This window comes from Hemicordylus capensis, chromosome 1 (genome assembly GCF_027244095.1).
Source record: "Hemicordylus capensis ecotype Gifberg chromosome 1, rHemCap1.1.pri, whole genome shotgun sequence".
NCBI lineage: Eukaryota > Metazoa > Chordata > Lepidosauria > Squamata > Cordylidae > Hemicordylus > Hemicordylus capensis.
Window position 1 is genome coordinate 69,285,764 of NC_069657.1, and position 27,664 is coordinate 69,313,427.

The following is a 27,664-nucleotide window of genomic DNA, read 5'->3' on the forward strand; positions in this document are numbered from 1 at the left end:
TGCAGTATGAGATGATGCCTTTCAGCATCTTCCTATATCACTGCTGCCCGATATAGGTGTTTCCCACAGTCTGGGGAAACATCAGCGGGGATTCGAACTGGCAGCCTCTGGCTTGCTAGTCAAGTCATTTCCTCACTGCACCATTACCATCGATTCAAATGTATATGTTGCAGACAGCGTCAGCAAATCACTGGCTTCTTGACAAGTAATGCATACTTAAATATACTTGTCACCAATTAATATGTGAAGGAGCACTTAGCTTGATCACTTTTATACCAGTGACAATGAACATGGTACTGTCAACTCTACCAGGATTAGCAGGCTACAGTTTAGACCCTGGTAACCCCCTCAAATTATAATAAACATGTGGCAAAAGGTTTTGCTGACAGTTTCACTTATAAGGAAAAAGTGGTTCCCAATATGTGAGAGAGATTCCATGTCATAATGGAAGGGGGGTTTTGTGTGTGATGCCCTGGGCATTCTCAAGGTCCTTATTGCTAGCTTGTACTGATTTTATTTAGTCTGTCCTCTCAGGAGTTGGTCTACATGTCAAAATACATTCCTGCTCCCCTCTTCCCAGGCTGCTTTCTGAACTATAGAGTAGTTCCTAAATATGAAAGTTGGCTATCCTTGACCTAGGCTAATAGGTTTGCTCACTATAATTTTCTAGTGTATCAATGGAAATGCAAGTTATGCCAAACAGAGCCAACATTTCTGTTCCCTGTGCTGGGGCTTGATCTGCCTGCGGTTTCTATGTTGCACGTGGCAATTTGGGACTAGCTTAATCATTTTAAACACCAGCTTTTAAGTTCAATCCACCTTTCTCTATATAAAAGGTTCACAATAGAGTTAAATTTCAGGGTGTATGTTTACTTTGGTGGCATTCCAAGCTGTTCAACAGGCTGAATGTTATGACTACTTCAGGACACAAATGCCCATCATGGTTATGTTCATACTTCCTTCTTTTCCTAGGATGAGATGCATGGAATTGAACCCTTGAGTGAAGATCCTATTGTCACAGGCTCATATAAGAACAAAACCCTCCGCCCCAACCCTGAGGATACTTGTGACTTTGTTAGGGCTGCCTATCTGGCATCAACCCCTTTCCATGGGGTAATAGAGCAGCTTGATGGCAGACCAAAGGAAGAGTGTTCTGAATCTAAGACTCTCTCTCTGAGCCAACAAACAATTGTTAATGAGGATCAGTATGCTGAGGCCCTCTATGTGAAAAAACTAAGGTAACGGAAGAATTCCACACCTGGCTATTCTTAAGGTTTTTTTTTCTATCTAGAATTAGATGTATGTTTGTCTTGCCTTAGCAGGCTTAGAATGACATGATAGTTCAGTGTTTTCATGGTGTACCAAAATGTCTTCTGCTAGTCTACCTAATGCAGCACATTGATATAACCCTCCTGTTATTTGGCAGATCAGGAGAACTCAATATCCCATAGCATGGACAAGTGGGGGACTGAATGTTTAAAAATGTACTTAAAACATTTTGAATGTTTTGAATTGTGTTTAAAACATATTCGTGTGTGTGTGTATATATATAATTTAAAATATATATCTACCTGTTCAAAACAAGCAGGATGAAAAGAGTTCTAAACTGGAAAGGCTTTTGGATGAGTGAGCATGCAGACACTAATTCTCCTCCAACCTACCCCGCAGTTTGAAGGGGTATAACAGTCTAGCAGCAAATACACGAAGTAGGGAGAGGCCATGTTCTTTGAATGTAGAAGATTCTAGGTTCAATCTCCAGGTAAGGCTGGGGAAAGACCCTTGCCGGAAATCCTGGAGAGCTGCTGCCAGTTGGCATAGACAGTACGGAACTAGATGGACTAGTGGTCTGACTCCGCATAAGGCAACTTTATTTATTTGATTGATTGATTTTTTCTATACCGCCCATCCAAAAATGGCTTAGGGCAGTCTACATAGTGAGATAGTCAATAAGATGGCTCCCTGTCCCCAAAGGGCTCACACCCTAAAAAGAAACATCGGATAGACACCAGCAACAGTCACTGGGGGTACTGTGCTGGGGGTGGATAGGGCCAGTTACTCTCCCCCTGCTAAATAAAGAGAATCGCCACATTAAAAGGTGCTTCTTTGCCAAGTTAGCAGGGATATGAAGTGGAGATGCTTACAATGTGTGCAGGGGTGTAGCTATAATTGAGCGGATGGGTTCAAAGAACCAGGGCCAACTCCTAAGGGCGCCCCAGCTCCATCCCTCCCTATTATTCATTATCTGTCTTGTAAACCGCCCAGAGAACTTGCGTTTTGGGCGGTATAAAAATGTGATTAAATAAATAAGCAGGTAAGGATGAAGCTGGCCTATCTCTGCCAGCTGTTACCAAGCTGTGGCAGGGGGTGAGCAGTGTTGCTCATGCCAGTGCACCTAGCAAGAAGGTTACAGTTCATATGGAAACTGAAACTAACTTGGAAGAAGTAATTCTACTGAAAGAATTACTCTGGTCTTGTGGGAATTCTGACAAAAATTTCAGTATATAAATGATGCTTGAAGACCCACACCGAGCCTTTTTTGATATTGATGGAATCTAGCAACAATCCGGGCAAGAGCACTGGAATGAGCAGAAGGATATGTAGATTAGAGATACCTGAATAAACTTGCACCTGACACTCAAATATATGTGTTCCTCCCCAACATGTGTAGCCCAATTATGGAGACAAGTCTGGAAGATGTTGGATCTTCTGCATCTTCAGGGTCCCCTACACACATTTCCACCATTAAGTTTCAGCAAATCTCAGAGAAGCTGGAGTTGGCTCAGAGTTCCACTGATGAAATTGCCAGTGACATCGAAAACTCATCCAGTAAGTTTGTTGTTGAGGACTTGCTTTTCTAATATCAACTTTCTTGCATATGTCCTATAAAATGCTAATCTTTTATTCATCTTTTGATTCTCAAGTATTGTACCTTGACAGTTAACGTTGTTAAGTAAAGGGTATGTCCTATACAAACCACGAAGAGTAAGAAGCTAACTCAAGCCAATGATGAGAAGAGAGAAGCCAACAGATTGATGATCGTAGGAGATAAAGATATGCTATACTGTGTTTTAATTACGTAATACAAAAATGACATGCTGAGACACGTTTCTAATTTAAACAGATAATAGATTGAGGCATAAAATATAATCTACAAAGATAGGCAAGTGCGCAGTTGGATGATATCAACAATCTGAGCGTGTATCTGGAAGCTTTCTATTCTTTCTAGATGGCTCTCCTGATGGAATGTGGAATACAAAACAACACAAACAGCTCTTGGATCCTCTTCCAGATTTGATTACAATGTCTCCCAGCTTTAAATTGGATGCTCGGCCTATGCCTTGGATAGAATTAGAAAAAGAAGTTGATCTAGGTAAGGATAATTTTAGATTCTTCTACTATGCTGGGATTGTTTTAGTAACAGGTTTCAGGACTTGCTGAAACTGGGATGGTTCACACAAACGTTTCTGATCATCCAAGCATTCTCCATTCTGTCCTCAGCAGCTCTGAATCTATTAGTTAGTTCCTTGTTCAAACAACCACAGATTATTATTGCATCCAAGTTGGCCATGGTTTGAGCTTGTCCTCCAACCAGGACTGGAAGCCCCAGTCTGAAGCCAGTTTCCCATCTTAGTTCAGAGGGCAAGCATAAACAATAGTTGATTTGTTCAGATTGTTTCTGAGTGCTCAAAGTGAGGGGGTGTATGAACCCAAGGCATGAACCTGTTCTGCTAAACCATGATTAGAAGGATTGGAAATGTTACATGTGGAACAATCTTTTATATAAAGACTTGGGAGTTCTGTTCTGCCAGTATCCTTTTTCCTTATTTCATCCTGCTTACACTTTTGATGACTTCTGCATGGAATTGAAATAGTCCCCAGCAAGTATCTTATAACACTGTGAATGTTCATCTGAACAAAGCTGCTGCTGATGCCATGAATTTGCCATCACCCCTTTTTCTTTTGTGCTATATCATGCAACATAGCTAACTGGTTTGCTGCTGTCCAGATTTATTTTATTATATTTTTATACCGTCTTATATGTATATCTCTAGGCAGTGTACAAAACTTAAAATATTTAAGTCACAAATTAAAATACATGATAATAAAAACAATATAATAAAATTATTAAAACAAGTTCTTTAAAATTATTAAAATTCTAATTAAAAGCCTGAGAGAACAGGAGAGATGAACTAGAAGTGAAGAAATTATACAGTAGGAATAGACCAGGGCTGCACAACTTCTGCAAGTGTTGGACTACCCCTTTTTGCCCTTTTGCAAAAGTGTTGGACTACAACTCCCATCACCCCTGACTCTTGGCCACTAGGAATAATGGAAATTCTAGTTCAAAACTAGCTGGAGGGCTGAAGTTGTGCAGACCTGGGATAGACCCTGGAATCCAACAAACTGACTAGACACAGCTTGTGTTGTAACAGGTATCTCTGCATAACACTTCTGGGAAATACTCAAAGGTCTTCATATGACTTAACTACAGCAGACAGAAGCTGAGGTTGTAACCTTTTCATTTATGTTAAGATGAGGCAGAGAACTGTCAGTATTTTTGTAAAACTTGCATATGAAAAATGCAAATGTCTCTTCCTGTATGTAGAAAGAAGTAGGTAATCTTGTGTGTGTGTGTGTGTGTGTGTGTGTGTGTGTAAAAACAGCTTTCTCCGATCTTTCAACTATACATATAGTAGAATGTTGCTTCTAGAGATGTTTTTATTTAGGGCATATGTTCTTATTTGCAGTCCCTTCAATCTCAATCTTGTGTTAACAGGAAATGACACTTACTATATCACTCGTGAATATTTGATCAGCAAGGATGACAAGATGTTCTTGGCTGTATCGGCTCACTTTGCATATGAGACCTCAAAAGCATTTTTAGTAAAGGTATATTATTGTCCTATGTGTGGTCCGCCCACCACATCTTTGCTACACCTTTTTTCCAAGCTCACCCTTTATCCTATCTTGGACTTGCTTTGTAAGGCCTTCGAGATAATTTTACTTCTCCTCTGAACAGCACCTACCATGCTGTTGTCTTGTCAACATGCAGTACAAACAGTTTGTGTTTAAGACTTTTCAGTACGGACAAATCTTCTCAAAGCAATTGAATTAAAAGTGCAGTATAACTTGATCAGTTGGGTAGGAGTGTATTCATCTGTCCTATTGAAGGTGGTATGTACCAAGGGGAACCTCTAGTGGAAATCCTAGGACATTTTGTGAGAACCGTACTGTTTTCCTTCTTATTTATCTCACTTTTTCTTACATCGCCCTTAATTGAAGAGATCCTTCTGTCTAATACAGGTTCTGTGTAACCTTCATGTAAGAATAGAGTGGACCTCTCTGCTCCCACATCTCACCTGTGACCTTTTGAAGGGAGCTATGCTTTGATCTTCCAGTGTGTAAATCTGGGAGATAATGTGGACACTGCTATCATGCTTTTCCAGGGGCAGGAGGCATTCCAAGACTGGTATTTCTGACAATATCTTGGTGATATGGAAGACTTAAGTATAATCTGCTACATAGAGGCTGCCACCCAGCATTTTGAATTCTGTGTGCATAACTATTTATGCTTGGTTGACTTTCTCTTTTTTCCCTTTTTGCAGGTGCACTCTCAGCCTGTGCCATGGGATTTTTACATCCTGCTGCAACTACAAGAGCGTTTAGATATGGATTTTGATCAGAGTTTTAGTGAAAACTGTGCTTGTTTCTTATACCACAATGGCTGTGTGACTCTACATAAGGAGCTAAACTGCTTTACTCTCCAGGTTAGTCTGGACATCCTATGTGTGATAGGCTGTTGAGTTGCAAACTGAGCTGGTTCCTGCTGGATAAAGGGCCTGAGGGTTGAGATTGTAGGATAGGAATGCCTGTAACATTTTCAGAGTGTTTTCTCATTAAGAATTTACAAAGAGCTTGAGCTTTGATTGTTCCCCCCAGCAGCTGATTAACATTTTTGCTGGTATTTAATTTCTAGAGCACCTGCAGTAACTAGGTACTATACTAAATCACAACACATATGGGACAGCAGTGGAGTGGAAGGAATAGGTAAAACATGATACTGAAAGGGTGAAATTTTGGCTGGCATTTAAATCCAGTTCCACAGCAACCTTCCATCTCTTGCCTGATGCAAGACTGTGGCCCTGCCCTCTATGAGCAGCCATAGGACAACTGACAATTGCAGTAGAGGCAAGTTCCCTGTAGCTGGTGCTACCAGTAAAGGTTCCACTCATTTCCTGTATGTATCATACAGGTCATGTATGCAAGTACACAACTGTATGAAGCTAAAGGTACACATGACTGGGAACCAATGTCTGCATTTTTGAACTGACCAATGACAGGAATTTGCTATGGCATCTTTTTCTTTTTTGGTGCCCCATTAACAGTAGTGAGTGTGCATGCAGTGATGCTGTGCACGTGTTCCAAGGGAGGGGACAATCTTTGTGTGTCTCTCCCCGCCCCCCTCCCATGAAGCAGACTGTGACTCCCAGAAATATGTTCCTGCAGGCCACACAGCCCTCAGGAACATAGTTTTGGGAGTCCCAGTTGGCTTCAGAGGGAAGGGGGAATACACAAAAATTGCCCCTTCCCCAGAGTACACAATGAATTCATTGTGAGCATGCTTTTGTTTGGATGTCAATTGTCCAGTAAGTTTTCTCCATGCACTAATATACAGAATTGCTTGGAAAAAATAAGCAGGACTTGCATATATGAACTAGCCCTACGGCATCTGTAATGCATTGTTCTTTGTAAATGTTGAGTTTCCCAAGCCTGATGTCTCATATTTAAGTATGACAGACACACACCCCACCCCACAATTGTACAAAAGCACAGCCCTGAAGTGTTGAGGCAGGAAGGTGATTCAGTAACTGAAAGGTGGATGCCATTTAGTTCTCTGAGCTACATGGCTAGAAACTGGATTTCTTCTCTTTCTAGAGGAATGCTGCCAATATTGCAAGCATTCATGTTGAAACATAACTTCGGCTAAGTGGCTTAAAATACAGTCAAATTTTGCTCTAGACTTAAATAATTTATCCAGAGTCCTGCGTTGAAAATGACAACAATTCTTGTTTGATCATAGGAACATAAGGAGCTGCCTTAAACCGAGTAAGACCAGTGCTCTGTCTAGCTCAGTGGTTTCCAACCTGGGTTCCCCCAGATGCTGCTGAACTAAAACTCCCATCATCCCCAGCTACAATTTATTGTAGTCCAGCAACATCTGGAGGAACCCAGATTGAGAACCAACGATCTAGCTCAATATTGTCTTATGAGTGGCAGCTCTCCAAGGTTTACTTTACTTACTGCCGGTATCTTCTTCTCAGGATCTGATCCAGCATTGTAAAACTATCCCTCAAGAAGTACTCATGCTGACTGTTTACCATCTCCTGGAGGCAGTGGAGAAATTGCATAAAGCAGAGATTGTCCATGGAAATCTGCGGCCTCAAACATTATTCTTGGGAGACAGGTTGGCCATCCCTTTCCAGCAACCCTAAATCTTTTCACTCCTGGATTTGCGCTTTCTAATGTATTCTGCATCTGATGCGTGTCATAATTTGTGGAATAGGCGTTGCTAGGAACACTGACTGGGAAATTGAACTGTACAGAGCATTCTTGAAACACCTCAATTTAGCCAATTCTGCACCAGTTTTAGGATATGGAAAGCACTTGGCAGTAAGATTAAATCTTAGGAACATAGGAAGCTGCCATATACTGAGTCAGACCATAGGTTCATCTTGCTCAGTATTGTCTACACAGACTGGCAGCGGCTTCTCCAAGGTTGCAGGCAGGAATCTGCAAGGAGAGCTGGTCTTGTGGTAGGAAGCATGACTTGTCCCTTTAGCTAAGCAGGGTCCACCCTGATTGCATATGAAAGGGAGACTAGAAGTGTGAGCACTGTAAGATATTCCCCTCAGGGGATGGAGCTGCTCTGGGAAGAGCAGAAGGTTTCAAGTTCCTTCCTTGGCTTTTCCAAGATAGGGCTGAGAGAGATTCCTGTGTGCAACCTTGGAGAAGCCGTTGCCAGTCTGTGAAGACAATACTGAGCTAGATAGACCAATGGTCTGACTTGGTATATGGCAGCTTCCTATGTTCCTAATCTCTCAGCCCTATCTTGGAGCTGCCAGGGAGGGAACTTGGAGCCTTCTGCTCTTCCCAGAGTGGCTCCATCCCCTGAGGGCAATAACTTACAGTGCTTACAAATCAAGTCTCCCATTCATATGCAACCAGGGCAGACCCTGCTTAGCTAAGGGGATAAGTCATGCTTCCTACCACAAGACCAGCTCTCCTCTCCATCTTGTCTGATTTCATGTGTCATAGCCTTATCTCTAAGGTTCATAGCAAAGTTACAGACTGTGGTGGATCTTTCTGTGGTCTCTGATATTACTGAATTAAACATAAATACACAGCTGTGAAATATAAATTACATTTAAGTGACTGATATGAAACTCTGTGCATTTCCTGCCACAACTACCCTGGGGATGTTTGGCTTTGAAATCTAGGAATTATAGGAGAGATTGTCTTTTATGCCAGCTGAGAGTGAAATCCTCATTATGCCACTATCTCTCAAAGAGCATTCACAACTCCAAACTTACTGCAAGCTGGTATACTGTAGCAGGTTCAAGTGTGAGGTGTGAACCAGAAAGTCATTAGCTCAAATCTCAAGCTATTGGGAGGGTGGCCAGTATTTCATAAATGCAAATGGTTGTGTAAATAACTGCTCCAAAGTAACTCCCCACAATACTCCTATGCCTCTATACCTCCATTTGCACCCCATCTGCTGCTGCTAAAGTTATCTGGGCCAAGCAGCAGTACAGGACCCTGGAGGCTGCAGGCAGTGTGTTAATATTCTTCGGGTAGCCCCAGAGCCAATAGTTCAAAAATTATGCTGTGTTTAGCACCAGTTCTTAAGGCAAACACTAGAGGGAGGCAGTAATATGGCTAAGTGCTAATGCAGAGTAACATTAAATTGAGTTGTGGTTTTTCTGTGTGGACATTTTCTTAGAATCTGTGATTCCTTTGCCAACGCTGAAACTTCTAGTGCGCTGAAGATAGTGGATTTCTCTCACAGTCTAGACCTGAAGCTACAGTCAAGAATCTATTCCCTGAAAAGCTTACCTATAGCTCAGACCCAGAGTGGGCAGCAGATCCTTGATGAAAAATCTCTTCCTTACCAGGTGAAAACATGCTGTCTTGCTTAAATGCTACAGATGGCCCTTGACTGGAACTGCCTGCCCAATGTAAAGTCAATTGTGCTGACTCTTATGCAGTTGGCGCATGGCTTGGATATGTGGAGTTACTTGCTCACATGTGAGAACGCTCTTGCATCCCACTCTGTGTATCTTCTCTTGGCTGAAAAAAATAGGCCGCATACATCTTTTCAGATGTATCCCACATGCAGCAAACAGCTGTAGAGTGCTAATGTCTGCTAGTTTGTAAATGCCAAAATGTATTTCCAAAAGCCATTGTTCTTGGATTAACAATTTTAGTAGAATATTGCATGTAGAAACATAAGGGGAGCTTGCATAATATGGCTGGAGTGGTCTGTGGTTCTAGGAATGCTATTTTGCTGCATGACTGGGCTGAATATTCAACTCGGAGCAGTGTTCTCTCTAATTATTTTCCATCTGTGTGCGGAATGAGTTTCGTTCTGGGCAGCAGTATCAAGGTGATGGGTGCACATGTGCATTGAGAGTGGGGCCTTCCTGATTCAAGCTGAGCGGGATCTAAAATTAACGGAGTGGACATCAAAAAACTTATGTGGACATGCCTTAAATTGAACACCGCTGCAGAAGATGATAAAATCAAGACTAATTTGTGCTATTGTGGTTGCAGGTGGACTTGATTGGCATTGCAGACACAGTTCATCTGCTACTGTTTGGGGAACACTTACAAGTTCATCAGGAAAAAGGCTACTGGAAGACTGACAAAGACTTGTCCCAGTAAGTAGACTTATGTTTCTGCACAAGTAAAAACTACTTTAGCTCTGTCCCTCTTTTATGTTTAGATTTGCCGCTAGGGAGGTGATATCTATCTATCTATCTATCTATCTATCTATCTATCTATCTAATTCTCCTGGGTGTGCCTTGGAATGTGCGTCCCAGCGCCCAGCTGATTGGCTGAGGCACACCCAGGAGGTTGGAGCAGCGGGCCCGGCCGCGGAGGTAAGGCCCGGGAGGGAGAAAAGAAAGTGTGGGGGCAGAAGTGGCGGTGGGGAGGAGAGGTGTCTGGGCCCGGAAACGGAGACTGGGGCAGAAGGTTGGGGAAAACAGGTAACCGCCGGCCCCAAAGAGCTCACAGATGCTCTGTGTGGGGTCGGCTAGTACATGTTTTAAATGGCGGATACGTGCTTTAATCAGTTGGTCAACAAAGAGGGCAAATTTTAATCTGTAGATCTGCAGTCTAAGAGCACATACTGTGTTTAATTCAGTGTGTTATGATAGGAATGTGAAAAAGATGGTTAAATGTAAGTTAACTCTTCTCTAACCTCTTCTCTGGAACACTCCCCCCCCCCACACACACACCACCTGATTTGTTCAGCCCCCTCCCTGGCTGCTTTTAAGGCTCTTCTTAAGACCCACCTGTTTCGCCAGGCGTTTGCCCTTTAATAATTGTTTTTGAATTGATTGTTGTTGAGATTTCTGTTCACTACCTAGAGTCTTTGGAGGAGGCAATATATAAGAAGTTTCAATAAATAAATAAATAAACTCTATGCCAATATCTCAAAAAGGCACCTTTACTGAGTTTGTAGTAATATGTACAGTGATTTAAATTGTTCTTAATTAACTGATCAATTAGTTAAGACAGATAAATGACAAAGTAAAACACCTTGAATCATTTTACACCTATTTAAACATGCATATATTGTATAGTTCTGGGATAAATTTTTTTTTAAAGGTAAGTTGATGATTGTTTGTTGGCCCAAATGGCTTTTTTTAGTATATACTTTAGTATGCAGTTGTCTAATTCATTTCAAGAAGAAATGACAAATAGGTAATAGACTGCCTAATTAACCAAATAGCATCCTTTCCCCCCCTTTCTGGCTCTGCAGCACATCATGTCAAATATATCCCTTTAAACTTGACAGGTGAATTTGTAAAGATACTGGGGACAAAACAGAGTGTTGGCAAATGGATGGAAGAATAGGTGTTGGGCATGATGGGTGAGGCAGAACTAGCCAAGAGGGTCCTGATGTAGGCTGTTAGTTGTTCTAGAGTGTGTAATGCAAATGTCTGCCTAATCAGAAAGGGGACTAGCTGCCATAATTAGTGCATTGCAATAAAATTCAGAAAAACATGGTCCAAACAGTGGCAGCAATTGAACATTTTTGAAAAGATGTGTACCCTATGCATGTCAGGGAAACTAGGGTTTTGTTGTTTTTGAAGGGGATATGCAACCTTCCCTCCTCCCACTGGTGTGACCTTGTAAATAGCCCTGTTGCTCCTATCGAATTCCACATGTTCTAGCTACTGTAGAAATGAACTGCCCTTGTCTAGGGGGCTTAGTAAATTGTTTGGGGATAGGGGCATGATGCAAAAGGGTTACACACTGAACATGAAAACTGGGTGTGGGGGTAGGAGTGGAGCAGCAGTTCAGACAGGGCTAAGATGGTTATTTAAAAGACTTTGTAGTAGTGTTTCCTCTAACAGGGATTCCCAGATGTTGACAACTACAACTCCCAGAATCTCCAAGCAAAAGCTATTGCAGCTGAGGATTCTTTGAGTTGTAGCTGTCAGCATTTGGGAATCCCTGTTAGAGGGAACACTGCTTTGCAAATAAGCAAGGTCTTGAGGCTCGTGTGAATAAAACTGGAGATCCAGTGTGTAACAGTGGATAGGCTACTGGAGTTGACCCAGGAAAATCTCTAGTCCACTATTAAGCTGACTGGATGACCTTGAGCCAACTAATAGGTTCTCCTTTTCCCAGGATGTAAAAATATAATGGGGTAATGGAATGTATATATCTCTATGTTCTTTGGGGCAAGAGGTTAGATACAAATCTTACTCCAAAGAAAGATAGCACACACCAGGTAAGAGACTTGGCATATCGGTTCTTCTATGCCAATGCCAGAAGCCTCCAAGCCAAGATGGGTGAGCTGGAGTGTATGGTTGCTAATGAAAATATATAATGGACAAAATGGAACATGGTGGAACAGTGAGAACCAGTGGGACATGGTTATTCCTGGATATAAACTCTACAGAAAGGATGGGGGGGAGGCAACTTGAGGGTGGAGTAGCACTGTATAGAACTTGAGGGTGGAGTAGCACTGTATAGAAGGTATAGAATCTAATAAGCTAGAAAACCTAGGAAGACCAGAATCCTCCACAGAAACTCTGTGGGCAACAATACAAGGCCTGAAAGGAAATGTGCTACTAAGGATGTGCTATCGCCCTCCTGATCAAAATGCTGACTGGAACTAGGAGTTGCAGATGGAAATCAGGGAGGCATCAAAGAGAGTAGGGCTGTAATAATGGGTGACTTCAAATACCCACATATAGACTAGATTAATTCAGTCAGGTAATAACAAAGAAGCCACATTTCTAGACACGCTGAATGAATGTGCCCTACAACAGTTGGTCATGGAACCAACCAGAGAGAAAGCAATCTTTGATTAAATCCTGAGTGGTACCCAGAACCTGGTGCAAGATGTCGGTGCCATGGAACCACAGTGACCATAGTGTGGTTATATTCAGCTTACATGTGAGGAGAGAATTGCCAAGAAAGTCTAACACAGGCACTTTGAATCTCAGAAGAGGAAACTTCTCTAAAATGAGAAGTGTGGTGAAAAGAAAACTGAAAGGGAAAATCAGTCACTTCGTTCCAGAATACATGGAGTTTATTTAAAACCACAATAATAGAAGCCCAGTTAAAACGTATACCAAAAAGGAGGAAAGGTACCACCAAGTCTGGGAGGATGCCAGCATGGCTAACAAAGTCAAGGAAGTTACAAAGGGGAAAAAGACTCCCTTCAACAATTGGAAGGTCCAAATGAAGAGAACAGAAAGGAACACTGTCTGGCAAAAGAAATTCAAGCAGACAATAAGGAAGGTGAAAAGAGTTTGAGGAACATTTGGCTAGAAGCATCAAGGGGAATAACAATGTTGTTTAAATACATTAGTAGCAGGAAATCTGCCAATTGGACCATTATATGATGAGAAAGTGAAAGGGAATATTGAAGATGTGGAGATTGCAGACAAGCTAAATGAGTTCTTTGCATCTGTCCTCACAGTAGAGGATGCTGAGCATATAACCGAGCTTCTTGGGGACAGAGGCTAAAGAACTGAGTAAGAGGTAACAAGAGACAAGGTTCTAGTCTGGAAAAATTAAAAACTAACAAATTGCCGGGGTCAGATGGCATCCACCCAAGATGCCTTAAATAATTCAAATGTGAAATTGCCAACCTCCTTGCTAAAATATATAACTTATCCCTACAATCAGGCTCTGTACCAGAGGACTGGAAAGTAGCAAATGTAACACCAATTTTCAAAAAGGGATCCAGGGAAGTACAGACTGTAGCTTAATGTCTGATGCAGGCAAATTGTTGGAAAGCATTCTCAAGGATAAGTCTGTTAAGCATATAGAAGAACAGGCCCTGCTGAAGGAGAACCAGCATAGCTTCTGCATAGGTAAATCTTGCCTCACTAGCCTTCTAGAGTTCTATGAGACTGTAAACAAGTGTGAGGATTAAGGTGATCCAGTTGACATAGTATACTTGGCCTTCCAAAAAGCTTTTGACAAAGTTCCTCATCAGACTCCTGATAACTTAGCAGTCATGGGATAAGTGGACAAGTACATGTGTGGATTGGTAACTAGTTGAAGGACAGGAAATGGAGCGTAGGTATAAATGGAGAATTTTTGTAATGGAGATAGGTAGGAAGTGGGGCCATCAGGGATCTGTACTGGGACTGGTGCTTTTTAATTTATTCATAAATGATCTAGAAGTAGGGGTAAGCAGTGAGGTGGCCAAATTCGCAGATGACACCGAACCTTTTAGAGTAGTAAAATCCAAAAGAGATTGCGAGGTTTGGAGGTTTGGCTCCAAAAGGATCTCCAAACTGGGTGAGTGGACAACAAAATGGCAAATGTGGTTCAATGTTAGCAAGTGTAAAGTGATTCATGTTGGGACAAAAAAGCTCAACTTCACATATACGCTGATGGGATCTGAGCTGTCAGTGAGGGAGCAGGAGAGGGATCTTAGGATCGTGATGGACAGTTCACTGAAAGTGTCTGCTCAATGTGCGGCAGCTGTGAAAAAGGCCAATTCCATGCTAGGAGGCAAGGCTACAACACCTGGGGCTTCTTAGTTTTGAGGGGGAGACATGAGAGAGGTCTAAAATCACACATGGTTTGGAGAAAGTTGATAGAGAAATCTTACTACTTCTCTCATAACAATAGAACCAGGGTCATTCCATGAAGCTGAAGGCCAAGGAATTTAGGACAAAAGGCAGTACTTCACACAATACATAATTAACCTATGGAATTCTCTGCCACAAGATGTCAGCCAACAGCCTGGATGGCTTTAGAAGGGGTTTAGATACATTCATGGAAGACAGGTCTATAAATGATTACTAGTCTGAGGCAAGATGCCTCTAAATACCAGTTGCAGGGGAGTAACAGCAGGAGAGAGGGTGTGCCCTCACCTCTTCCCTGTGGGCTTCCCAGTGGCATCTGGCCAGCTACTATATGCAACAGGATGCTGGACTAGATGGGCCTTGGACCTGATCCATCAGGGCTTTTCTTATGTTTAAATATGAAAAATGAATTTAGCAATGGCGATTGCAAGATGCGATTCAAAGAGAGAATCAATGCTTTAAGTTGTAAATATTTTGAGCACTCCTATTAGTGGAGCCTTGTATGTCAGCACAGCCTTTTCTTTGATTTTACGTACCACAGTGGATCTTTGTGCCTCTATGATGGTTCTATGGATCTGCTTAAACCTGCTGAGTGATGGTCTTTTCTTTTGAAAGAGGCACGTCAAATCTTTGTAATGCTTTGGAGAATGGTCCACTGAGTACAAAAACGGGCAGCCAAAACTTGTCAGAGTTGGGGCATCTTTCCAAGTATCCGGGACCTTTTATTTTATATTGGGGAAGGTGACTAAATGGGGACATGTATGAGGTTTATAAAGTTATGCATGGTTGGGAGAAGGTGAATAGTATTAGACAGCTTTGAGAAGGAGATTGGACAAATTCATGGAGGATGCAGATGGCAACACATCACGATGGATATGTGGAATCATAGCCATGTCCATACGCAGGATGCCACTGCATGCTGCTTGCTGCAGAGCAACAGCTGGAGAGAGCTGTTGCCTTCATGCCAATCTTGTGAGCTCCCCAGAAGCACCTGGTTGCTCATGGCCCTTCTGCCAATCTGACAACTCTGAGTGAATTAAATCTGCTCCAGTTCAGAAGACTTCCAGAAAGATATCTATTGCAGTTACATTTCAAAGAGCAAGAACTAAATTGCATTTTATATCCAATTGCTTTCATAGATAGGCTTAAAATAGATGGCTTTGCATCAGCAGCCGTGCTTCATGGAGTTGGCTCACTGTGGGTGTGATGGGTTTGCAGGGAGCAGTATATTCTGGGCTTGATTATGCTGATTGGAACAAAAATATACTGCAAAAATATACCTTTGCCAAAACACTTTTGTGTGCAGGAACTCCCTGTTCCTAAAGTGATTGTTGAATTACGCAGATGGAATACTGCCAGAGATATACACAAACTGACACAGGTTTTTCAGTGAATCTCTCTCCTTTCTGACTAGGCAAGCAAAGTTCACCAAAATACAAATACTAAACCTCTGTGGTGGCGGCTGCTTCTTCTTTATGGGGAGTTTGTGCAGGACTGGGGCTCGGGGTGAGTCAGAAGTGCCTGAATACCACCTGCCCAGACTAGACACCCCTGGGCCTATATAGGGACACTGCCTGTGGTGGTGGGGTCACCACTGAAGGGGAGACATCTTGGGCTATTCCCTTAGGCCCAGGAATTTATGTGTGTTTGTGTTCTGATTGTGGTGAGTATTACGTCTGTTAAAAGCTGGGACCACTTTAAGTCTTGGGTGAGATTGATTCATAATGTGTTTAGGCTTGTCTGGAGATGGGGGCATATCCGCTGATTATGAGGCAGCTATTCCAGTTGTGGTGGAGAATGGAAGTAGTAATGTTGGCAAAGTCAGCAGGCCATTACAGGGGAAGGGAATTCAGAAATCTCCTAGCTGTTCCCCCTTCTGGCTGTCCTACCAGCTCTTTGACTTTGTGGAGAAGAGCCAACCACTCACAGAGCCTACCTTGCTCCCTTGTAATGCCTGGTTGTTCCACAATAAATCGGAAATCATCCATGATCTGATTCTGGATGAAAGGGCCAACCTGGTATCACAGAGACTCAGTTGGGGGAGGCTGGTGGCCCAGTCTGGTCCTAGTTTCTCTCTCCAAGGTATTCGATTGAGGAGCAGGTATGGGGACATGGGCAGGGAGGTGGAGTGGCTGTGGTCTATAAGAATAACATCTCCCTTACCAGGATCCTTGAATTATCTGAATGTATGTGTTTCAGTTTAGGGACCAGGGATAGACTGGGACGTCTGATGATGTACTGATCACCCCGCTGAGTCCATTACGGAGTTCCTAATTGAGCTGACGGACTTGGTCTCAGACTTGGTGTCTGGAGTGTCCCTGGCTTGTGATGATGGGGAACTTCAGTGTTCAGTTCAAGACTGATTTTTTTGTCTGGGGCATCTCAGGAGTTCATAGTCAATAGCAAGTGGTCTTGGGACTGACACACATTTGATCTGATCTTCTACTCTGATCAGAGTGGTGTTCTGTGGATAGGGACTCCTGTGATTTCCTCACTGTCATGGACAGACCACCATTTGATTTAAGATTGGACTCACAACCATGTCCCCCCTCCCCAGGGCTGAGAGGACTATTGGGATGGCCCGCCTGAGGAGGTTATTGGATCCAATAGGATTCCAAGAAGTCTTGGAAGGACTTAAGTGTTGGCTCTGCTGGCGATCCTGTTGATGCTCTAGTGGAGAACTGAAACAGCAAACTCACCAGGGCAGTAGACATGATCACTCCTAAACATCCCCTCTGACTTGCTTCAAGCCTGGCCCCTTGGTATACAGAAGAACTACAGGGGCTGAAGTGGCAAGGTCGATGACTGGAGCGCAAGTGGAGAGATACTCTGACAGATTACAACATAGAGCGCAGCAAAGAAGTGATCCTTTCCTGCCCATATTGCATCTCTGCAAGTTCACATCCATTAGAATTGTTCAGGTTTGTGAGGGGTATGTGCCCCTCCTCCCTTGAATCAGAATCTGGAACCATCAGTTACTTGCTGCAACATTTTTAATTAGTTCTTTGTGGATAAAATCTATATTCAGGCCAGTTTAGACTTTGACCCCACAATTGGCTGCAATGTCTGATGCGGAGGTGTCCAGCAACTTCTCTTATGTGGTTAGACTGGATCAGTTTCAGTTTGTGAGTCCTGGGGATGTGAGCATGCTACTTGGAATGATGCAACCTACTATCTCTTCTCTTGACCCTTGTCTGACATGGCTCATACCAGGCCTACTCAACTTAGGCCCCCCAGTTGTTGTTTAACTACAACTCCCATAATCGCCAGCCACAGTGGCCAATAGCCAGGGATTATAGGAATTACAGACCAACATCTGCAGGAGGGCTGAAGTTGAGCAGCCCTGGCTTATACTGCTTGACAGGGGTGTCTGGAGAGGGCCTGGTAGATACTGTAAATGCTTCTGAGGGAGGGCAGGATCCCTTCCTGTTTTAATGAGGCAATCATTAGACTGCTTCTGAAGAAGCATGCATGGATCCCTCAGAGCTAAGCACCTATAGGCCAATCTCCAACCTTCCATAGCTGGGCAGGGTAACTGAGAGGTTGGTGTCTCCCAGCTCCAGACCATCTTGCAAGGAACTGATTATTTAGATCCATTTCAAACTATCCTTTGGGCAGGCTGTGGGGTAGAGACTGCCTTGGTCAGCCTGATGGGTGATCTCCAATTGGGCACTGACACAGCGAGTGTGACTGTTTGTCCTTCTGGATCTCTTGGCAGCTTTTGGTAGTATTGACCATAGTATCCTTCTGGAGTGTCTGAGGGGATTGGGGGTGGGAGGCACTGCTTTACAGTCATTCTGATCCTCTCGGGTAGATTCCAGATGGTGTCCCTTGGAGACTGTTGCTCTTCCAAATCTGAACTTTTGTATAGTGTGTCTCAGGGCTCCATGTTGTCTCCAATGCTTTTTAACATCTACATCAGTGATTCTCAAACTTGGGTCTTCAGGTGTTATTGGACTTCAACTCCCATAATCCCCAACCAAAGGCCACTGAGGCTGGGGATTATGGGAGTTGAAGTCCAATAACACCTGAGGACCCAAGTTTGAGAATCCCTGATCTACATGAAACTGCTGGGAGAGGTCATCGGGAGACTTGGGGCAGGGTGTTCTCAGTACAGGAGGTCCTCGTTACTTGTAGATCCAGCATCTATGGTTTTGCATATCCATGGTCAGGTAATTGACACCTCATCTTGGTATATGTGGAGAAAAATGGGGTGGGTTTTTTGCATATTTACTGATTGGGGTGACCTCAGAGGTCATTTCTGGCTGCCAATTTGTGCTCGGGAACCATTTTGTTGCTCATTTTAAAAGAACTTTTTAAAAAACATGATTTTTCCCCCACAAAAAAGTTCTGAAATTGAGACTCCTGGGGGGCATTTGCTGAACCACTGGGGACCAACAGAGCATGGTAGGCATTTCAATGGATATTTTACCCAATTTTTTGGCAATTTTCTGACCTCCAGTACCCTAATCCCCACGATCCTCTTGCCCCAATGATTCAGTATTTGCTGTTTCCGTATCCATGGTGATTGTGGAGAATGGAACCCCTGCATATGCTGAAATCCTCCTGTGTGCTGATGACACCCAAATCTATTTCTCCATGTCAACATCATCAGATGGCATAACCTCCCTAAGTGCCTGCCTGAAGGTGGTGATGGCCTGGATGATTGATAACGGACTGAATCCAGATGAGTCTGAGATACTTATTGTGTGGGGTCAGAGGATTTTGATCTGCTGGTTCTGGATGAGGTTACACTTCCCCAGAAGGAACAGGTATGCAGCCTGGGGGTGCTTCTGGAACCTGACCTTTCCTGGTGTCCAGGCTGAGGCGGTGACCCAAAGTGCTTTTTATTAGATTCTGCTGATACACCAGCTGCATCTGTTACATGAGATAAACTACCACTTGAAAACAGTCATTATTATTAATTTATTTATTTATCTACACAGTCAGACAGGTGTTATTGACTGGTTTGTTTTATCCAGACATCGAGTCCTTCCCAAGGACCTGGGATGGCTGAATTTTATTATCAATGTTGTTATTATAGATATCGTTGCAGAATATAGGCTGTTCCCAGTAAAGTTGCTTATTATTATTATTATTACATTTATATCCTACTTTTCCTCCAAGGAGCCCAGAGCGGTGTAGTACATACTTGCGTTTTCTCCTCACAACAACCCTGTGAAGTAGGTTAGGCTGAGAGAGAAGTGACTGGCCCAGAGTCACCCAGCTAGTTTCATGGCTGAATCGGGATTTGAACTTGGGTCTCCCAGGTCCTAGTCTAGCACTCCAACCACTACTGACTGCTGCAATGTGCTCTTTGTGGGGCTGCCTTTTGTACATAGTCTGGAAACTGCAGTTGGTGCAGAATGCAGTGGCCAGGTTGGTCTGTGGGTCATCTTGGAGAGAGAGCTACACTTGCTGCCAATAAGTTTCTGGGCAAAATACAAAGTGCTGGTTATAACCTGAAAGCCCTAAGCATCATAGGCCCTGGGTATTTAAGAGAATGTCATCTTCACCATGAGCCTCACTGCCCATTGAGATCACCTGGAGAGGTCCATCTGCAGTTGCCACTAACTGGTGGCTACACAGGGACGGGCCTTCTCTGTTGCTGCTTCCAGACTCTGGAATGTGCTCCCAGCTGAAATAAGAACCTCCCCATCTCTGACAACTTTTTAAAAGTTCCTAAAGACTTGTTTCCCCCCACTTTTTAATTTGATTGTGGCTTTTCATTTTATTTTCATTTGATGAAAGTTTTTCATTTTCATTTTTTTAATGTTGTAAACAACCCAGAGATGGAAGTTCTGAAGCAGTCTACCACTCTGAGAAATAAAATAAACTAGCTGATCTGGCGCAGACAGGGTTTCCTTTCGGGGGAAAGTGCTTGTCCCATCCGGGATGCAATTTCACCCACTTTTATACCACTTTTTTTAAAAATTAACTTTTAAAGCCTAAACTGTTGTGTGTGTTTTTTTAACTAAGCTGCTGCTGAGCAGCAGTGGAGTGGGATGGCGGCAAGAGCTCTCCCACCTCCCAAATGAAACGATATGAAATAGCTGCCTGCTGGGCTGCTCTCTGTCTGGTTCGGGGTGGGTGGGTGGGGAGAATTGCTGGGAGGGAGGGACGGGTGCACCACACACTGAACACAAAGCACTCAACAGTGAGTGAGTGACACACTGACCAAGCCAACCGAGGGAGGGGCGCAGGAACTTAAATTGGCCCGTCTGTCTCATTTGGAGGACGGTGGGCCAGAGGAAGGCAGTCTTTCTTCACCTTCTCTCTAACAGACTCTGCCTCTCTCTCAGCCGGCTTGCTCAATGTGTTAGTCACTCACTGGTGAGTGCTCTGCGTTGTTCAGCACACAGCGTACCAGCCTCTTCCTCCCAGCGAGCCTGAGAGCAGCCCAGCAGGCAGCAGCCATTCAGATCATTGCATTTGAGAGGCAGGAGAGCTCTTGCCGCTGTCCCACTCCGCCGCTGCTCAGCAGTGGCTTTAAAAGGTTTTTTCCCTGGCGGGGGACCAGATAAGCCCCGCCCGTAGGTGGCCATGCCATTGGACCCCTCAGTCCCCATCCCAAATTGAGCCAACGCAATGTTGGCAACCCTAGATGCAGAGTGTCTATGCCTCAGTTCTCCATCTCTCCCCCATCTTCATTTCATCTTCAGCTGCCGTCCATTCTCCCCCTCCCAGTCCTCTTTCCCTCACCGCCAGCCAGCCTGGCTGGTGCTTTCCCTCTCCGGCAGCTGCTCATGAAATATGCATTCCCCCAAACTTGTCTCATTTCTGTTCTTTAGGTGACAAGATTTCCTGAAGAGCTGGTAGAGCAGCCCTTGACACATTTTATCTGAATCTAGGAGCCAGCCCCAAAATTTAAGAGCCATATAACAGACACTTGACACAATTACCAGACTTAGTGGTGAACACAGGGGTGGGGCGTGGGGGATATGGGCTTCTTTTTATTCTATTTACTAGTAACATATTTAGAACAGAAACAGAGCTGCTTTAGACAAAGAAATATTTTTCACAGCTCTACCTCTAAATATTCTAGTCAGGGCACCATGATTAAATTTCTAGGCACCATGGCTCCCTGGTGCCAGGGATTTGTCAAACCCTGGAGTAGAGGTTGGTGTGGGAGACTGCTATAGGTGCACAAAAGAAAATGCAAAGCTTTGCTAAAATGAAAAACAGCCTTCCTATAGGAAGGTTTCTAGGCATTTAGGAAGACCATGATGTTATTCCCACAATCAAAAACTGTGTTCTACCCAGGTCTGGGAGCTGTGTGTGCTCCCAATTCTTGGTTGTGTGGAAGCAAGGCAGGAGGAAAACCTGGGTAGAAATGGTTGTGTGGAAGCAAAGTAGGAGAAAAAGCTCCCCGTTTCCCTCCTGCCTTGCTTCCACACAAGTGAAAATTGGGAGCACACACAGCTTCCAAACCTGGGTCGAACACAGTTCTTGATTGTGGGGATGACCTCCATGTCTTCCTAGGTTCCAGTGCTACTGATATAATCTTTGCATGGTGGTAAGCGAGCAGAAGTAAATCTTAGCAAAAAAAACCCTCTAGACTAAATGCACTGAGAGTGACTGATACCAGCTCAATATTGGCTGTTTGCTAAGTTGTATCCTACCCAAGAGAGCTAAGGTTGTATTTTTTCCAAGCCCAGATGACTATGTTATGTGTCAAGAAATTAATTGGAACTTGGTATAACATCAAGATGACTGAAACTAGAAAGGAAGGCTTACTTTTAAAAATAAAAATACTAGGGATGTGCATGAAACACATTTTGTGTTCTGTTTTGAGCTCGAAATGAAATGCAAAATGGCCAGAACATTCTGTTGAAACAGCAGTCGAGTTGGCTGTTTCAACCGAATGAACTTGAAACACCTCAGGTGTTTCAGCCATAGGGAACAATGGGGAAACTTGAAACATCCCGTTATTACCCATGGGTAGCTCCTAGGGTACACCAAAGTGGGCTGGGTGTTAGAGCATGATGGGTGCTGTCTACCACCTAAACCACAAAAGAGAGGGGCAAGTGGGCAATTTTTAACAAATGTTTAACCTTTTCCCAAAACCCCCATAGGATCCTGTGGGAACTTCCCATAGAATCCTATGGAGGTTTGGAAAAAAGGTTGAACATTTGTTAAAAATTGCCCACTTGCCCCTCTCTTTTGTGGTTTAGGTGGTAGGCAGCACCTATCATGCTCTACTACTCAACCTATGGGGAGAAATGGGGTGCTTTGAGTTTCCCCATTGTTCCCTATGACTGGAATAAGCTGCACTCACAGGATGCACTGCATGCACGTTTTGCATTGCAATTTTCAACCCTGTCTTGAAAACACTGAAGCACTCGGTTAAAGGGAATCTGTCCTTCCCAGCGTAGAATACACATTTCAAACACGGTCCAAAAATGGTTTGTTTTTTTTAAAAAAGAATCACTGACCCACTGCTAGCAACAGTGCCTGCGCTGCAGGAACATTATTGGCACAAGTTGCTCTCACCCTTATGACTCCTTACATTACGTTCCTAGCATTGCAACAGCTGCCACAGCAGCACCCTTAGCAGCAAGCATAGCCATAAGCTCATATAGAGTAAGTTCAGCCACGTTTTTTGACTGAGTACACCTTGTAATGTAGATTGCAGAGCAGTGAGTGAAGCACAAGTTAGTCTCATGGCCAGACAGCAATTACAATGTTTTACTTACACTTACACACACACCCCTCTGCCACTGTCCATTTCTAGCCACAATGCTCTCACAAACCAACCAAACCACAACTCCAGGAAGGCAGGCACCCATGTTCTGCCTTTGTCAATCTGAGATCCAGCAAAACCAGATGGTTATAGCGGCAATAGCACAGCACATTATCTCCTGATATATCCTCTTCTTCAAGAGGCACAGTATAAGGGTGTGCTATCTCTCTCTGCCTCCCAGGCCCTTTGAATACATTTTGAATTTGAAATTCCATCCTTTTGTGGTCCCCCTGCCCCCAGCACCAGTGGGGGCATAGTTGCCCATGACAACACTTGATTTGTATGATAACAAGCCGAGCAAGGAGATTGCAAGCCAGTTGGAAGCTAGTGCTAAAAAACCAATCTACAAGGGGAAATCAGACCTCCAACATGGCGACTGGAACACTGAAATATTTTGAAACGGGGGTTGTTCTGTTCCAAACTCAAAATGGGGCCTTTGTTTAAATGGTGTTCTGCTTTGAGCTTGAAATGGCCTATTTTGAGTCGAAACATTTCTCCAGCGAAACCTTCTGCGCATCCCTTTTTTAAAAATGGCAGGAATAAGTTTATTTGCTATGTATCTACATTATCCTTTTCATCAGCTTCTAATATGTCTTTCAGACACTGTTCAGACTGTTTTAATAACCAGAGAAAAATGTAAATTCACATGCATTTGGTCAATGAACTTAATTAAGCAGATCTGAAACTTTGTTGCAGGTACCTGAGCTGACATCTCAAATTAATGAAGCCTGCAGTTGGAAATGTGTGTGACTAGCACTTGTCAAAAAATTCTGGCTCATGATTTAGATTTTAATCAGTGAAAAAATAATAAAGCACGGCCCTTGTGCAATTTTTTCAAGGTCCTGTTTACTGCTTTCCCGGAGGCAAGTGCAGCAGCAGATAAATCCATCCTTGGATATATCTGCCTTCAGCTGAACCTGCCCATTGGGTAAATAAGCAATAATGGTATGGTGAATAGTGAGCAAGTTCTCTTGAATTGTAGCTCTGTAGTAATTATACGCAATTTGTCTGTTTAGTCCTAGCTGGTCTGGAGGAGTTTCAACTTCCATTCTGGCTTTAAAATGTATAGTCTGGTTGAAGTTTTTAAAATGCAGGGTAACTTTTTCACTTTAAGTTGTCAATGCTTTGTTTGAAGTCAATAAATACACATATGTGCATCTAGTCAAAGGTGAATAAATCTTAAATTATGCTATGAAATAGAAGCTTCATGCTTATAAATAAGCACTCTTCTGTTTATATAGAACAGTGTGCACAACCTGCCAGTGTTAAGTCTCTATTGGCATAGATTCTATCGGCACAAAATTCTCGAGCAACTTTATTTATTTGATTTATATACTGCCCTTCCAAAATGGCTCAGGGCAGTTTACAACAGAATAAAAACAATTAAAACTATTTAATTAAAATCAAAACTATAAAAACAGAATAAAACCAATTAAACATTGTAAATCTTTGACCACTGCATATGTCTTAGTAGCTGACATATCCCTGAGACCTTTCCCATTCTCCCCCTGTATGTCTAACTGGAGACTCCAGTATTGTAGCCTTCAAGGACTGTTGGAGGATTAAATTTTAAAGCAAGACTCCTGAAGCATCCATATGCATGATATTCTCAGTGAAAACTGCTTTTCTGTTTGGTTTTAGGTCTGTTGACAGTGATTTGTGGAGTAAATTCTTCAAGAGACTCCTGAATACAAATGATAAGTCTACAGTCCCTCTGCTGAGAGAGCTGAGAGAGGAACTGAGTGGCACATTTGACAGCTCTTTCCCAGATCGCCTCCGTGATTCCTTGTCAACACTGGAAGATATTTTAAACATGAAGGATATCTTCTGACGTACAGCGAATAGTCTTCCACAGTTTTCTAGTGCTTTTGCCTCCCTACCCCTAACCCCCAAGGCAAGTTAGAGATCATGCTTAATCTTTTTTCACTGCTCCATGTATAAAGAGTTGGAAGTATTTTCACAATTATTTATTTGTGACTTATTAAAAGAATGCTCTTTGACTTAACTACATGCAAATTGATCTATTCTTTGGCAAGCTTCACTCTAATGTTAAATCCTCTTCCTGCTTCTTCAGCTGCTGAATCACTCACTTTGTGATACTTTGAGTTCTTTATCCTTATGGTGTCCATCCATAGCCTATTCTGTCCACTCCTTTTAATCACTGTTCAATAAAACTGTTTTGTAACCACTTGTGTTCTGTCCTATGGCTTTTTGGAATTAGTCATCTGTTTGCCAGAGTTATTGATTTCGAGTGACTTCTGATAAACTTAGTGTACCTTGACTTTTGCAGCTATTTCAATTACCAGTTTCATCTGAACAGCTACAAAAACTGAATGTGTTCATTGACTAGACAACCAATGGAAATACTGGTTCTGAGATGAAAGGTTTGCAACTGCATTCTTTAGTGAGCAAATACTTTTTTTGGTGCATTAATTGCAGCCAACCATACTAATGGTGTCCCCCAGTGCTCCATATGGTCTCCGATACTTTTTAACATCTACATGAAACCACTTGAAGAGATTATCATGAGATTTGGTGCAGGGTGTTATCAGTATGCTGATGACACCTGATGCTGATGACAGGAGAATGCATAATCTCCCTAAATACCTGCCTGGAGGTGGTGATGGGCTGGATGAGGGATAACAAACTGAGGCTGAAACCAAATAAGATGAGGTACTTATTGGCTGAAACTCAGGAGATAACTTTGATCTACTGGTTCTGGATAGGGTTACACTTCCCCAGAAGGAACAGTATTCAGTCTGGGAGTGCTTCTGGATCCATACTTCTCCCCGGTGTCTCAGGTTTAGGCTGTGGCCAGAGGTCCTTTTTATAAGCTTCGGCTGATAAACCAGCTGTGTCTGTTGCTTGAGATAACCTCAGAACAGTGATACATATGCTGGTAACCTCCAGACTTGACTACTGATATGTGCTCGATCTGGGGCTGCCTTTGTACATAGTTTGGAAACTGCAATTGGTACGGAATGTAGCAGCCAGGTTGGTCTCCGGGTCATCTTGGAGAGACCATATTACTCCTATAGTAAAAACTACACTGGCTACAGTGTAGCCTGATGATCTACCAATAAGTTTCTGAGCAAAATACAAGGTGCTAATTATAACCTATAAAGGTCGAAACGGCTTAGGCCCAGGGTATTTAAGAGAATGTCTTCACCATGAGCCCCATCACCCATTTGAGATCATCTGGAGAGGTTCGTCTGCAGTTGTCACCAGCTTGTCTGATGGCTACACAAGGAGGGGCCTTCTCTGTTGCCATCCTGAGGCTCCAGAATGCATTCCCTGCTGAAATCAGAGCCTCCCCATCTCTGGCAACTTCTAAAAAGTCTCTAAGGACACACTTATTCATCTAAGCTTATTAACTAGGCTTATGGTTGTAAAATGTGCTAATTTCTTTTTAAATTTGTTTATGTTGCAATAAACCACCCAGAGACAGAAGTTTGGTGCAGTGTACAAATATAATAAATAAATAGTGTATATAATTTAGTGGGCTTAGATGATTAAGTCATGGCCGTTATCTCCCCCCCCCCTCCGAAACAACCCTAGTCTGTGATTGAATTGGCAGTCTGCCCTATGCATATTTATTTACTTCTGTATGTATAAAACTATAGGAACTAGGCTTATATTCATACATGCAAGCAAGTAAGCATGCATGCATTCATCCTTGGCATAAGTAATAGTGGACTGCAGTCTGCTTGTGAAAAGAATGCCAGTCACATGTGCTTGTGGTTCTGTATAATTTTTCTTTGGTGTTTTGTGTGTGTGTGTGTTTTTTGGTGACAACACTTAAGTAGTTTTGTGTTGACTGATCTAAGAGATTGTTTGGATCTCTTCCCTAGATTTGTTTTCATTGAAATAGATTTATCTGGGTAGTTGTAAGTGTGCTAAACTGATGCTGGCAGAGATCCAATTTTCCTTAAATCCCGAGTGGTTAATGATTGTGTGATCGATTCGACAGTGGGCCCAGTTGCAGCTTTTGTGCAGTCCTCAGTAGTGTGATATCTTTCTCCTGCCAGGGAAAACAGCTCCCACACTGTTGTATGTAGAGAGGAAAGGGGGAGTACTATACTGGAGCATATACAATGGGCATAGCGCTGCAACATTTTGAAGCAAAAGATCCCAGTATAAAACAATTGTCACTTAGGGTATATGGTATTCAGAACATATATCCAAAAAGCCTCCTGTGGAAACTATTGATTTAAAGTCTGTTCTGATTTATATCTGTAGCATTATTTATTCTATTGACTCCCCCAACCCCCAAAATAAAATCTGAAGTCGTTATCAGTATTAAACCAGTGGTGCTTCCTGTATTCTCTGGAGCCAGCTCTTGTTTAAAACAGTGACTGTTTAAAAATGGGATACAATTAAGGGGTATTTTAGTGCAGTAAATGTCCTCTTCTATATGGTAAGCAAAACTTGCACTGATGTCTTTTTTCATATCAGACTGGTGTGTGTGCTCTTAAGAAAATCCTGAGACACTTCCACAATGGCTGTGTTCTCCAAGTGTCTCAGCACAATGAAAGAACTGGAATTTGGTTTACTAAGTAAACAGGCTCGACAA

General features: G+C 42.9%; 1 protein-coding gene across 5 annotated transcripts in view; it reads left to right on the top strand.

The window, feature by feature from the left end:
- BUB1B (BUB1 mitotic checkpoint serine/threonine kinase B) overlaps positions 1-25,279 on the top strand; it is a 41,650-nt gene extending 16,371 nt beyond the window's left edge. For all 5 annotated transcript variants that reach the window (XM_053287186.1, XM_053287185.1, XM_053287189.1 and 2 more), the window contains exons 15-23: positions 973-1,238; positions 2,669-2,826; positions 3,227-3,370; positions 4,778-4,890; positions 5,607-5,768; positions 7,323-7,465; positions 9,002-9,173; positions 9,832-9,938; positions 24,733-25,279. In XM_053287186.1, the coding sequence (XP_053143161.1) occupies positions 973-1,238; positions 2,669-2,826; positions 3,227-3,370; positions 4,778-4,890; positions 5,607-5,768; positions 7,323-7,465; positions 9,002-9,173; positions 9,832-9,938; positions 24,733-24,922 (1,455 nt within the window). In that variant the 3' untranslated portion in view covers positions 24,923-25,279. The remainder of the gene's footprint in view (positions 1-972; positions 1,239-2,668; positions 2,827-3,226; positions 3,371-4,777; positions 4,891-5,606; positions 5,769-7,322; positions 7,466-9,001; positions 9,174-9,831; positions 9,939-24,732) is intronic.
- The last annotated feature ends 2,385 nt before the right edge of the window (positions 25,280-27,664 follow it).